Source organism: Salvelinus fontinalis, chromosome 37 (assembly GCF_029448725.1).
Source record: "Salvelinus fontinalis isolate EN_2023a chromosome 37, ASM2944872v1, whole genome shotgun sequence".
Classification (NCBI taxonomy): domain Eukaryota; kingdom Metazoa; phylum Chordata; class Actinopteri; order Salmoniformes; family Salmonidae; genus Salvelinus; species Salvelinus fontinalis.
Genome location: NC_074701.1, coordinates 25,268,915 through 25,282,926, shown reverse-complemented (window position 1 = coordinate 25,282,926; position 14,012 = coordinate 25,268,915). Strand labels below are relative to the sequence as shown.

The 14,012-nt window shown below is 41.7% G+C and overlaps 2 protein-coding genes across 3 annotated transcripts in view; one reads left to right on the top strand and one right to left on the bottom strand.

Annotated features, from left to right (window-relative positions):
* Positions 1–90: 90 nt before the first annotated feature.
* On the top strand, positions 91–8,634 carry LOC129836417 (gremlin-2-like). The gene is made up of 2 exons (XM_055902541.1): positions 91–1,977; positions 7,330–8,634. Exon 2 carries the CDS (start codon positions 7,331–7,333, stop codon positions 7,883–7,885), a length of 555 nt encoding a protein of 184 aa, XP_055758516.1. The 5' UTR covers positions 91–1,977; position 7,330; the 3' UTR covers positions 7,886–8,634.
* Positions 8,635–8,746: 112 nt separating this feature from the next.
* Positions 8,747–14,012, bottom strand: part of fmn2a (formin 2a) — a 65,990-nt gene continuing 60,724 nt past the window's right edge. For both annotated transcript variants that reach the window (XM_055902536.1, XM_055902537.1), the window contains exons 16-18: positions 13,296–13,445; positions 10,264–10,345; positions 8,747–9,854 (exon numbers count right to left, since the gene is read on the bottom strand). In XM_055902536.1, coding sequence (XP_055758511.1) covers positions 9,828–9,854; positions 10,264–10,345; positions 13,296–13,445 — 259 coding nt within the window. In that variant the 3' untranslated portion in view covers positions 8,747–9,827. The remainder of the gene's footprint in view (positions 9,855–10,263; positions 10,346–13,295; positions 13,446–14,012) is intronic.

Sequence of the window (14,012 nt, the reverse complement as noted above, 5' to 3'; positions counted from 1 at the left end):
TTACTGTCCTGGTAATGAATCAATACATGTTGTAATGACTAGCAAGGAGTAGATGAACATACTGATCTGGAGTCATTGTTATAGCTCATGATTATTCTCACTGATCTGTCTGCTCAGGGCACAGACTGTCATCTGCAGTTTAGGTGTTGCCACTAGATGGTGGTAGATTTAACAGAGCAAAACATACTGTAGTTTTGGGTATCCGTTAGATTAGAACTGCTCTTCGCTTATTTTACTATAATTTAAGGGAATAAGTTGTACATTTGCGAAAAATAATGCTTTGTTTGTTGATTTTGTTCAAATGTGTTATTTGTTAGCAATTTAGACATTTATTATACTGTACAAAATATGCTACCACAAAAAGTAAGGGCTCTATTCAATCCGTATCGAGGAAGTTCAGCGTTAGTGTGATTAAAATTTAAAGGCAATTTCCCCGTTTTAGCGGAGACTGCATTCCCGGTAAACGCTGCGTATGTCTGCTCAATCAGAAATTACCTTTACATTTCTAAAGCGCTAAGGGCTCGATTCAATCAGTAGCGCTGAAGATCTGCTTTATAGCGCGATTGAAATTGAAAGGTCATTTCCGATTGAGCCGACATATGCAGCATTTATCGTGAATGCAATTTCCACGAAAGGCAGGAACATTGCCTATGTCGCACTATATCGCATCAGAGCGTGGGTGTTCTGCCCTACGAAGTGAATTGAGCCCTAAGGCTTAATGGCGAATATCACTAACAGAGTTTTACAAAACATAACCTTGTCAGTTCAGGCCAGTCAGTATATTTAAGCCATGAGAAACCATGACTTAAGATATTAGTCACAGTATGGACAAAGACTGAGGCTTGAATTCAGCTGCTATAGTTTCCTGCTATTCTCTACTGGTAGGATCAAATGGTAATTGTTTAGACAGTGAAGTTTTTTTTGCGGATGTTTCAGATCTTTGACGGTGAATGACAGCCAGTGTTTTTTGTCTCAGTTCCAGTTCCCAGAACATCATTGTCTTTCTTCTTTATACCTAAACCAAAATAATGGGAATGGCAATTTCAAAGGGTCCTGTTGACATGTGAGTAGGAAGGAGTAAGAATGATTTATGGATTATGTGATTTCACACACCCATGTTTGGGAAAAAGGAACAATGTGTTGTGGTCTTATGAGAGTCTCAGAGAGAGCTGAGATGGATGTGTCAGATAAAAGTTTCCTTGAACTGGTCTTTGTTTCTTTGGTGGTGTGTTGAAGGCTTTCAGTGGTACTGGAACACCTAATCATTGAACCCACCTTGTGGCCAAGGGAGAAGAACGGTGGAGAGAGAGAGAGAGATTAGTATGAAAGTGAGGGAGAGGCAGGGAAAGTGAGTGAGGAAATTGCGTGAAGGGGGCGATAGTGGGAGAGCAAGAGGGATTTGGGGTTTCAGAGTACGAGAGGGAGTGATAGAGTGAAGAAGGGAAGAGGGAGTGAGCAAGACTGACAGGGGATTCCAAGAGTGGAGAGTCAGCAGTGAGTATGTTTGTGGAAAGAGGAGGGAGGATAAGTATGCAGAGAAACAGAGAGGGTATGGGTGAGAGGTGAGGCTTGGTTTGATTCATGTTGTGATCAGAGCCAATAGAAATCCCCCATCTATGTCTAGGGGGAAGCAGAAGTGAGACTCCAAACCCAGCTGGAAACACACAGAGACACCGAACTAGAATACTGAGACACAGAAAACCAATGGCATAGAAAGACAGATTACAAAGAGAGGAGAAAGAGATATGTACATATTTTGAGATAAATATGGATTATTAATAAACTCAAAGATACAGACTCGGTGGAGAGAAACAGGACCACAGACCTTGGGACACTCAGCTGAAAGTCCACCTCAGGAACCCCTGCTGTTCCAATGGAAACCAACACCAGGATTCCCTCTACAGGACCAGTAAGGGTGGACAGCTACCCCTAACTGAGACAGGGTCACCCCACTGTCCTGGGACACGGTGGCAAGAGGTACAGTCACTGTCTTCCTCCTTCTGTTCATACAGTAGTCTTGGTGGCTGGTCAGTTGTTCAGGCTGGAGAGCAACAGGTATAGAGGGTGAGATTCAATCACAGGAAGCATTTTCCTGAATGTTTATGGAAGTGAGTGCTTTCAGTGAGTTAATGGATGTGTGGGTGATTGTTGATTTGGCTAATGAATGAAAGACTGTATTAGTGATAAATGATTTGGCGTGTGTAGATGTGGGAGAAGCTATAGCATTAAGGTAAGAATGTAACTTTGTGTCACAGTGTAAATCCATCAGTGTGTAAGGGAGACTGTAGCCTTTTTTTATACCTGGTGCTAACATGGGTCCTTGGCCTGATCTTGTCTAAATTCTGATTGTGCCCACATTTCCAGATATGTGGCTACAAATGGTATTAAAATGTGTCTGATATCCGTCCACTGTGCATTGTGACCAGATTTCCTGGTCCCTTCCTTTACGCACATTTCACAGATATTCTTTCAAAATAATATGTATTTATTCATTGTAAGATACATAGTGATGTAGTCAGTCAATAGTGCCACCTGTCAATGCTTTCAGAGAGCGGAATAATAATGATTTAAATGGTTTCTCTGTCCAGATCTGTCTACACTTGTAAGATATCCAGACACCATGCATGTTTGACTTCCTCTAGAGGTGGACAGGATGATCTGATCACAATCAGATCACGATGTGTCTTTTGATTGTCTACACCTGTCTAAAAATGTGGGCACAATCAGAATGTGGAAAATATCAGGAATAATTATGCAAGTTAGAAGCAGGTATTAACGGGACTTGTGAATATGTGAGAGACAGATTAATTACATGTGTGGGTGAGAGTTTGCGTGTGTAAGCGTTGTGTGAGTAGTGAGCTTGGCTTCTGATCCGATTCACCGCTCTGGTGACGGCTCCACCTTGGACTGATAGCTCTGATTCCAAAGAGGATTTAGGCAGGACACATCTTTGTCCTAATATAAACCCTTTGATATAAACCCTTCCCCACACTCTATTTCCAGTTTAATCCAAAGAGCTCTTTGTTAATTAATATTAGATTTAAATTTCCGAACACTGTGTGTTTGTAATATTGGAACAATGCATTTAGCATGCTATTCACCTGCTATTCGCTCAGGGTGGAAATCTAAGACATGAAGGTGTGTATACAGATGAACCATATTTTGATATAATTCCTTCATAATTCCACCGCCTTTACAAGCAAATGAAACCATGAATAACGTCGAGCGAACCTGCCGGTTCCAAGTGGAAAAAGCCTTTACTTTGCGATTGAAATAACATTCTCGTTGCACTGCAATTTATACGTGTTTAAGAGCTATTGTTAAGAGCTAAATGAGTATGAGTACACCCAAGCTGTAGGTTTCTTTTAGACCTGAATCTGCCGAGTTGATTTTTTGAATTTCTCATTTTTATTATACAATTTGTATCATATTAAATATTAGCCATTATTGGGAGCCACCATCAGTAATACCCACACACATTTATAACTGTCACTTTAGTGTTTGTTTTCTTCAATTTGTAGTTTACATTTTGCATCATTCCATTCCGTTGACCTTTCTTTTCTCTGTCATGTCCAAGTTGTTCCTGAGGGTCGCTATTAGTGCATGATATTAGGATGACGTTGTGCAGTAATTTGGAACATGTAGCCTATTTGAATCATTATGGAACTCAGACCACACCTACTGTAGCAGGTTCCACCTGGAGCCTGACGCACAGTTCACAACGACTGGGCGGTTGATATACAGTTCCATGATTAGTGAGGATTAGGGTAGATTTATATGATTATTATTATTGTTCAACCCCTACTGGAGGGTCAGGTGCTTTCGGAAGATGGGCAGGGATTCTGCTGTCCTAGCTTAACCGGGAAGCTAGTTCCACCATTGAGGTACCAGGACAGAGAAGAGCTTGGACTGGGCTGAGCGGGAGCTGCCATCCCGTAGGGTTGGGAGGGCCAAGAGGCCAGAGGTGGCAGAAATACTGTGTACCTAATTAAAGATACACAGTATTTAAAGGGACGGCTTACGATAAATGTACTGAAAACCCTATTGAATGAAAACTCCTAGAGAAAATGTGTTGGCAAACGATTGAGAGTGTTTTCAGCAGTTGAATTACATTTATCCAGCGTGCGCAAGGGAACAACGCCTGCAAAGCCCGTTACTCAACTTCATAAGGTAATACCAACTGGTGAGAAGTGGGTAGGAAAGGCGTGCGCGAGAAAGGCGTAATTTCCTAAATTAGAATCGGGCCCTATATGAGCCACCTTACAATTCCCACCATGTGGGTTAACCCTATTGGTGCGATGTGTAGGGTGTTAGACTTTCAGGCCAGCAAGCCGGGTTTACTTCCCTGCCCGGTCATTCTCTACAATATGTTGCTCTCACTCTGTGTGTGTACTGTTAAGTGCGTGGTAAATATCTCTACTAATAACGAGGGGGATGGAGAGCAAAGTGCCTCTCCTAACTGCTGGAGACTTGGAGACCAGTAGAGCATCTCTCAGCTGGCAGTAATTATGAAAATGGATTGTGGTGACAAATGGCTGTCCAAACAGCTCAGGGGCATGTTGTCGTTGGACACATTCAACCCAAGCTCCTCAAAATGGACATTTTCACAGTTAATGAGCCAGAGGAGGACAGTTTGGGGAAATGCAAGCCACAAATGGAGATAATGATTTCTAAAATAATTGCCTTCATGTAAAAACACAGCGTTTTGTTTTCTGTGTGTGAGCTTTGGCCTGTTGAATTGAATACAATAATTGACGTCAGTTATCCTGTTCTTGTCATTGCTAACACTTTATCTCAGGGCCCATGTGGAAGGTACGGCTTTGAGCTTATTGACTGAATAATTAGCAGATTGCATTATTGAAGAACCCTTGGCCTAACATGGTTGATCTGCTACGATAGAGACGCTGGTACTTTGGTGCAGACGGAAAGTTCATCCAAGTGTAGCCGCCCACTGCGGTCAGTAAAGCTCAAGTTGCCATTGGCAATTCTTACTCTGGGAGATGGCTATCCCAGTTTTGTTTTTGGAGTCCATTATTTGTAGACCTGAGGTCTGAGACGGTTCATTCAAGCGTATAGAGCCTGGTATTTGTGGTTGTGATACAACATGCAGTGGCCCTGTAAGTGGACAGATAGCATGGTCCAGTTCAGCTCTGTCTCACCGATAATACAAAAACCACAGTCTCCCTCCGGCTCAGACTCTATGATGATTGGTGAGAGAGAGAGTCAGGGGGGTGGATGAGGGGGGCCGCAAGCAGTAAAGTCAGGGCTAAAGAGTTTGTTTTGTTTTCCAACAGTCTCTCTGTACACTATCATTATCCCCCCACTTCCCCCCCAACCTCCAAACCGCAATTTGTCTTGCTGGGAGATTGATGACGATAGCTGGCAGGGTCGTCTGTATCATACTTAGGCAAAGTTTGGAAGTGGAGAAGGACTGAAGCACTGACTGTATAACATATCTGTCATCTGCTGTGTACACAGTCAGGATATCCCTCCAACCCCTAGGGCCTTTAAACTCACCAGACCTGGGCTAGTCTTCTTAACTAATGAAGGGGAAATAGAGAGGGAAAACTTTGCAGGAAGCCCGCTGTGTTGGATTGAGTTCATCCATTCTGATCAGTAGTCACTGGACGTTTTTAGGGACAAATGCATTTGTTTAACTGGTGAGTAGATCATTGAATGATGGAGGAGGGTCATGACATTGAGATGCAGTGGGGACAGAAGGAAACATCATCATTACGTTTGACACTGTGTGGTCAAGTGTGTGTGTGTGTAAGAGATGTGTCCTTATGATAGAGTTGAGCCAGACTTAGTCGTGCGTAACTTGAACTTTCACAGAAATCTCCTACTGACATCAATGCATGAATTATGTAAACATTCTTATCACACATCAGTTGCTCTGGAAGACACTGAAGAGGTGAAGTTTAACTCCCCCTTGTCCTTCTCATGACCACCATCATCCACCATCCATTCAGTCCTCTTCTCTAAACCCTCCACCATCCTCATAGTTCCTGGGTATACCAGTACCTAGCCCTCCACCACCCTCATGGTTCCTCAGTACCTAGCCCTCCACCATCCTCATGGTTCCTGGCTCGGCTGTTCTATAATTCATTACTTTCTGATCATAGACACAGCTGCCCAATAGATTACTGTGAACATTGGGACAGTTTCATTGAGACAGAGAGGTTAACAGGGCAGAGCGCCATGACCCAGGGTCAAGAGCAGAAACTAAACAGAGACAGAAATCCAAAGTGGATCATGATAAAGTCATTGTACTACGTCCAATTGTGTTGTCCCACTTCCAGGAAATGGAGAAGGGATGCACAATTTGCACAGCAAAGAAGTCTTTCAGGGAATTGGAGCAGCCAATGGCTTTGGAGGGCTTTTGGTCCGCATTCAGAATTCTTACTTTATACTGTATATGCAATTCAAGAACAACATCTGTTGCAAAGATTTGAGTGATTGACAAATTGTACTGGCATTAATACAGATACATACCAGTAATTTTCTTTCCCTACAAAGGTATTCAACTTAAAGCATACTTCCTTTTCCCAGTAGAAATCAGAAAGACAAATTCTAAACAACTTTTTTTTGGATTCCATTGTGAATTGTATGTGTGTGTGAGCGTTTATGCATGTGTTTATGTGTGTGTTTATGGAGAGTTTCATCTCGGTCTCACATCTGCCAGTCGGCAGTGTGGAGAGAGACACAGACAGAGCAGTTTATAGTGCTCATAGAGTTTAGGGCTTAGGGCTTGGTCACAGAGTGGGAATGGAGACCCACAGGGTACTCTTCTCCTCCCCTAATAACATTCAGATGGGCCTGCTAATGCATGTTTACATATCTGCGGCATAGTTCATGACTAGAGTAAGCAAAGCCCTAATTATTTTACCCGGCGACGAGACCAATAAAATCAACTTCCTTTTCTCGTTATGGGTGTTTAAGGGTTTCCTTTGATGGCAAGACATGTTTATTTTTGGAAGAGTTCTGTAGCTGAGAAGAAAGCAAATATAAGTATTGACACAGACGTTGACAAGATGATCGATTGATTAACTCAATGATGCCTTAAAGGGCAGAGTGAAGAGGAGGGGGAAATTCAATATGACATGTGAACATTCACACACATACATAGGCTAAACACCAAAGCATACACACACAGACGGAGTGCTGTTACACTGGAATAGCTTCAGGATTGAGACATACCCAGTAGACTCAACCTCGCTACATTCTTAAACCAATACATTCTAGTCACAGTATAGTCACTGTTTATGTACAAGGCTCAATCTTAGTTTTGTAGCACTGAAACTAACCTTTCTGTCTAATTTTTCCCAGAATGTTTTGGAGAATCACTCTGCCGGTCCTACTGGCTGGGGTGCTCTGCGTTGCCACAGACACCAGAAAGCCCCGCCCCCAGGGCTCCATCCCCTCACTTTTCAAGACCAAAGGCAACCTGTCGGAGCGTCAGCGCCTGTTGCCGCGGAAACCTGAAGTTCTTTCGTCAAGTCGGGAGGCCCTGGTGGTCACGGAGCGCCGGTACCTCCGACGTGACTGGTGCAAGACACAACCCCTCCGCCAGACGGTGAGCGAGGAGGGCTGTCGGAGTCGTACGGTGGTCAACCGCTTCTGCTATGGCCAGTGTAACTCCTTCTACATCCCCCGCCACATGAGCCCTAGTTCAAATCAAGGCCCGGGGTCCGGCCGGAAGAACCACAACAAGGCCCAAGAGCCCTTCCAGTCCTGTTCCTTCTGCAGGCCGCACCGCATCACCCAGCTCACTGTGCAGCTGGACTGTCCGGGGCTGCAACCAGCCTTTCGCCATCGCAAGGTGCAGCGTGTCAAACAGTGTCGCTGTATGTCGGTGGATGTGAGTGGTAACGGAAAACTGTGAGGAATTCTTTGGAACCAGACCATGACAGTCACCATGGACACTAATGTGACTGTGAAAGTGAACGTTAACATGAACATGAATAGCGCAGACATGACAGGGGACAAGCTAGTAGTACCTCTCCCCTATATTGGACTATTCTGCATTATCACTTTGTACACAGGTCTACTGGTCACACAAAATGAACCCTACAGGTACTGGTAGTACAGAGTGGACGATCTATTAGCCCTTTGACTATATGGACAGCTATGGTGAAAACTACAAATTGCAGACATAAATGGATGCATTGCACAACACCAACTGAAGCACAGACATGTTTCAGTTCAACACAGTCAGTCATATAAAACAACTGGGTCCTTTGACTCTATACAAACTTGTAATATTACCTTACCTATGGCCATGGACTGATGGCCCCTTCCAGCTGGCCTTTGGGACAGTTGGGACATATAAAACCATAAACACAGCACCAAGTTCTAGACTGAAAGTGGAGCTCTTAAGCTGTCTATGGCATGCTGTGGACTGGGCTTACCTGGGGGAACTGTCCAGCCAATAGGGCTTCAGACTGAGAAAAAATAACCTAGTCTGTCTAAGTATCTGCCTGTGGATTTAAGAGCCACCTGTGAAATAATTCACACAAATATCAAGCTAGCTAAAGAAATTATATTATTATTTTCATGTATAACTGTTGTACTATAAATATATATGTATATGTCAATGGATAAGTATATATATAAAATCTATTTCATGTGAAACATCTGTGTGGTCTGAATGCAAACAATGTCGTGGCATTAAAGGATATGGTTGACTAATGTTGGTTGAGAAGAATAGGCTCAACAACTATTCAGAAAAAGACTTTGAGGATGATTCATCTTCAATAAATAGTATTTTATCAGGAACAAAGGCGTTATTGCAAATGGGTACACAGTCACCAAAAGCTCTACAAGGCTCATACAGAACATAGAACAGGAAAACAATTCAAACGTACAAATCATACAGGATATGTCACATACAGATTGCATATCATTTTACATGTAATGTGGATAAGGTTATTTTTTAAACTTGTATTTTACATCAGTATTACTCACTGAATAATATTATTTCAATATGTAGCTATGGTTCCATAATAAAAAACAATAGAGGATGATGTGAAACCCTCATGACCTACTAAATACCTTGGTACTAAATACCTTAGTAAGCTAAACTCAAGTCATGGTTAAGTTCATGATTTATTGCATAAACTACAACTGTACATCACGTATCATCCTTCTATGAAACTACAGTGTATGATAAACTGATGATTGTCACAATGCAAGTTTTCACTAAGCAGGTATGGTTTCCATACAGGTTGTATTGTAATGTAGATTAATTGAATTGGCTCATTTGTCATTAACTAGCTCAGTGTGCTATAAAGGCACTTGACTTGCTGTCTGGTAAGCAAATATATATACAAGCTCACTCTTGTACTCCTTTTTATACTGGAAGGCAGTGCAGGGATGGATAGAAATGGCTTATTGAAACATGATTGTATTAACTGGTGTCTTCTATCAAATGCTACAGGGGATAGGCTGGATACCAGAACATGTGTGTCGCACTGTAAAACGATGCAGTTCTCATTAAAATGGCATCTGTCCAAAAATAATTAACTGTTTGATTAATTCTACAATACTTACATTGGACAGCACAATACTTTCTTTGGACTTGGGAGAAATCTCTCATTGACAGATTGCGCCAAAGCATGGTACCGTGTTAATATCAAACTTTCCAACAAGGTAACAACCTGTTGGGCATACTTACATGTATAACCAGTTGGATGACAGAAATAAACTATTAAAAAAAGAAAAGAACATAACATATTTTTAAATACAATGACTAAAAAGACATATCAGATTGTGTTGATCTCACTTGTGCAAACTTTTCCTGGGTAAGACTTCTCCAGTCCATTGGCTCAGATCTTCTGACCGAGTTTGGCTTTCTGTGGAATAAAAACAGATGGAAGTGAGTTTCAGACATTACAATGGAGCACATAAATGAATTCACCCCCGCATTTTGACACTAAAATAAAGTGGTGACGGGGGTGGAGGGGGGATTTCTACAGAGATTTTAAAAACGAGGAGTGAGAAGGGGGAAAATACAGATGTAGGATCTTAATTTGATCACTCCTTTGTTGTTGAGAATTTCCCATGCAGATGAGCTTCGTGATTTACATAAATCGACTATTCATTAAAATCCTATTGCTGCAGGATTATTTTCTATGACAGTAAAGGTCAAATTAAGTTCCTACATCTGTATTTTATGAGGAATAAGGAGTCAGAAGATATACAGAAAGCGGTTAGGAGAAAAGGGGTTAGGAAAGAGGAAAAAGAGACTTAAAGAGAACTCACTATTCCAGAGGACTGTTTGGGTTTGACGCTGTACGAGACCTTCTCTCTGGCTTGTTTGAAAACCTCCTCGGCCGTTTTCAGTCTGAAAAGACACCACTAGTTTCAGCCATGCATTTGTAATATACACACGCTTGCATTTGAAATGTACCTTCTCCTAGAAATGGAGATAAGGTATGTTTGCAGTAGTAAAAGGTCAGGCAACTCAGCAGTGAGGTTTTCCAGGCAAGGTTTGGGTCTCTGCTGTTTATACAGGAGAAAGTTATGGGTGACCAGTTCCAATGTTTTAAGAAGCCCCTTTCTGATCCACTGTGATGATAGCGACAGGTTTAAACCATTCAGTGGCCTGACTCTCAACACTGCACACTGTAAAAAAAATACATTCTAGACCAGTAAATTCACGTGTGTGCGTGTTTGTCCAAATTTGGTATGCCTTTGTAGTAAGTCAGGTTGGGGGGGCTCTACATTTCCCAATTGTCTAGATGGTGGTAGGCCAAATAGGTAATGATTACAACTTTGTTTTAATCATTTCCCGCAAATTAACAAAACACAAGACATTACTTTTTATTTTTACAAATACATATCACAATGTAATCTACATCCAGCAGAACGAAACAATTAGCATTTGTTGACTTTTCAAATGTTATCTCCAAAACCATCAAACCACTGGAAGCTAACAGAATCGCTCATGTGTTCTTTTCATTATTGGGGTTATGAAACCGATCTGGGTCGTTTCAACCCTTCTCTTTCTTATCTTGTCTATGAATTTGAATGACTCTGATAGGATCTAATAGTGAACATGTGATGCATGCTATTGAAAACTCATGTTTGGGGATCATTCATTCCAACACTGAAGATTCAACACTCATCTATGGCAACTCCTGACTTTCTGCTTGATATTGACCTCACAGGGTAGGTTCAATAGAAATATGAGTATATCTATATGAATCAAAATGTAAGTTTGTCTGATCCATTTCCCTTCTACGAGATTATTACATAAAACATGTACTGCATTCTGGGATTAATGGTGATCGGTTGCTTCAGCATCCTTGGTTGTTACAACACACAGCATTCTCTATTGTTTCAAGGGGAGTCGAAGAGCTCAAGGTGCACTACATTTGACCTCAGTCAAGGTGCTTTATTCTTCACATTAAGCTGACAGATGACTTCACATGGCTTGTCAAGGTAATGTGCTTGGTGTGCTTGAAGGTGAATGTGAAACAGTAGGTTCATTGTGTTCCAGGGAGATATACAGTGCCTTCGGGAAAAGTATTCAGACCTTATTCTAAAATTGATTAAATCGTTTTTTGTCATTAATCTACACACAATACCCCATAATGTCAAAGCAAAAATAGGTTTTTAGAAATGTTTACTAATTTATTAAAAGTGAAAAAGTGAAATATGACATTTATATAAGTTTTCAGACCCTTTACTCAGTACTTTGTTGAAGCACCTTTGGCAGCGATTACAGAATCAAGTCTTCTTGGGTATGATGCTACAAGCTTGGCACACCTGTATTTGGGGAGTTTCTCCAATTATTCTCTGCAGATCCTCTCAAGCTCTGTCAGGCGTTGCTTCAAAGCTATTGTCAGGTATCTCCACAGATGTTCGATCGGGTTCAAGCCCATGCTCTGGTTGGGCCACTCAAGGACATTCAGAACTTGTCGAGAAGTCACTCCTGCATTGTCTTGTCTGTGTGCTTAGGGTCATTGTCCTTTTGGAATGTGAACCTTCGCCCTAGTCTGATGTCCTGAGAGCTCTGGAGCAGGTTTTCATCAAGGATCCCTCTGTACTTTTCTCCGTTCATATTTCTCTCGATCTTGACTAGTCTCACTGTCCCTGCCTCTGAAAAACATCCCCACAGCATTATGCTGCCACCACCATGCTTCACCGTAGGGATGGTGCCAGGTTTCCTCGAGATGTGATGCTTGGCATTCAGGCCAAAGAGTTCAATCTTGGTTTCATCAGACCAGAGAATTTTGTCATCTCATGGTCTGAGAGTCTTTAGGCCTGTTATGTGCCTTTTACTGAGGAGTGGCTTCCATCTGGCCACTCTACCATAAAGACCTGATTGGTGGAGTGCTGCAGAGATGGTTGTCCTTCTGGAAGGTTCTCCCATCTCCACAGAGGAACTCTAGAGCTCTGTCAGAGTGTCCTTTGGGTTCTTGATCATCTCCCTGACCAAGACCCTTCTCCCCGATTTATGAGTTTGACCGGGCGGCCAGATCTAGGAAGAGTCTTGGTAGTTCCAAACTTCTTACATTTAAGAATGATGGAGGCCGCTGTGTTCTTGGTGACCTTCAATGCTGCAGACATGCCCCCATCCAACCTGACAGAGCTTGAGAGGATCTGCAAAGAATAATGGGAGAAACTCCTGAAATATAGGTGTGCCAAGCTTGTAGCATCCATAATAAATACAATACAAACACACAATCCTGTCTCGGACCTCTACGGACAATTCCTTTGACCTTATGGCTTGGTTTTTGATCTGACATGCACTGTCAACTGTGGGACCTTATATAGACAGGTCTGTCTCTTTCCAAATCATGTCCAATCAATTGAATTTATCACAAGTGGACTCCAATCAAGTTGTAGAAACATCTCAAGGATGATCAATGGAAACAGGATGCACCTGAGCTCAATTTCGAGTCTAATAGCAAAGGGTTTATTTTTAATAAATGTGCAAACATTTCTAAAAACCTGTTTTTGCTTTGTCATGATGGTGTATTGTGTGTAGATTGCTCTTTTTTTCTAATCCATTTTAGAATAAGGCTGTAACGTAATAAAATGTGGAAAAAGTCAAAGCTCTGAATACTTTCCGAAGGCACTATAGTAGTAAAAGTAGACATGTAAATTTGACATGTACCGTACAGTCGATCTGTGGTAGGTCTATAGAAGTTCAGAACATATATTGTACAACCCTCCCCAAAGTAAGACCCAGCAAAGAGTGGCTTTCATTGAATAGGATGGACTCAACACACATAAAATAACTGCAAAACACTGCTTGCACCAATCCCGCTTGCACCAATCCTTACCGCTCCTGTAACCTCAGTTTGTTTTCCTTCTTCCAAAGATCTTTGAAATCAGTGGAGAACTCATGCCACACAGAAAACAGTGTGTTGGGAGAGACTTCCTTCTCGCCCGCCTTGGCCTTGACTGAAAAGAACACACTCAGCTCCAAAAAACTGAGGATAGAGAGAACAAAAACATTACATCAAACCCAAAATACCCAAATTACAATAGTAGATTACAGAAACACTAAGTTATTGTGAAACCTGTAGGCTTATAATAAATATGTGAAATGTGCAAGTTAATCTTAGAAAAATAAGAGCATTTCAGAAAAACACTTGATATGGAAGTATGCTAAGTAAAGGTGATTGGGCATTTCAGAACACAAAGAAATACTAGAATGTATTAGCTGGCACAATCACATTCTATCCTAACTCAATAACATAAAGTGATATTCTCCCTCCACACATAACATTCCAGATGAAAAGGTTATACACCCTTTAAAGGGAATGAATCTGACTGTGCTCAAGTCTCAGAGACAAACACATAAAGGGAGAGAGAGACAAACACATAAAGAAAGGAAGAGAGAGAGCGAGAGAGAGAGACAAACACATAACGTGAGAGAGAGAGAGACAAACACAAAGAAAGGGAGAGACAGAGAGACAAACACATAAAGAAAGGGAGAGAGAGAGACAAACACATAAAGAAAGGGAGAGAGAGACAAACACATAACGTGAGAGAGA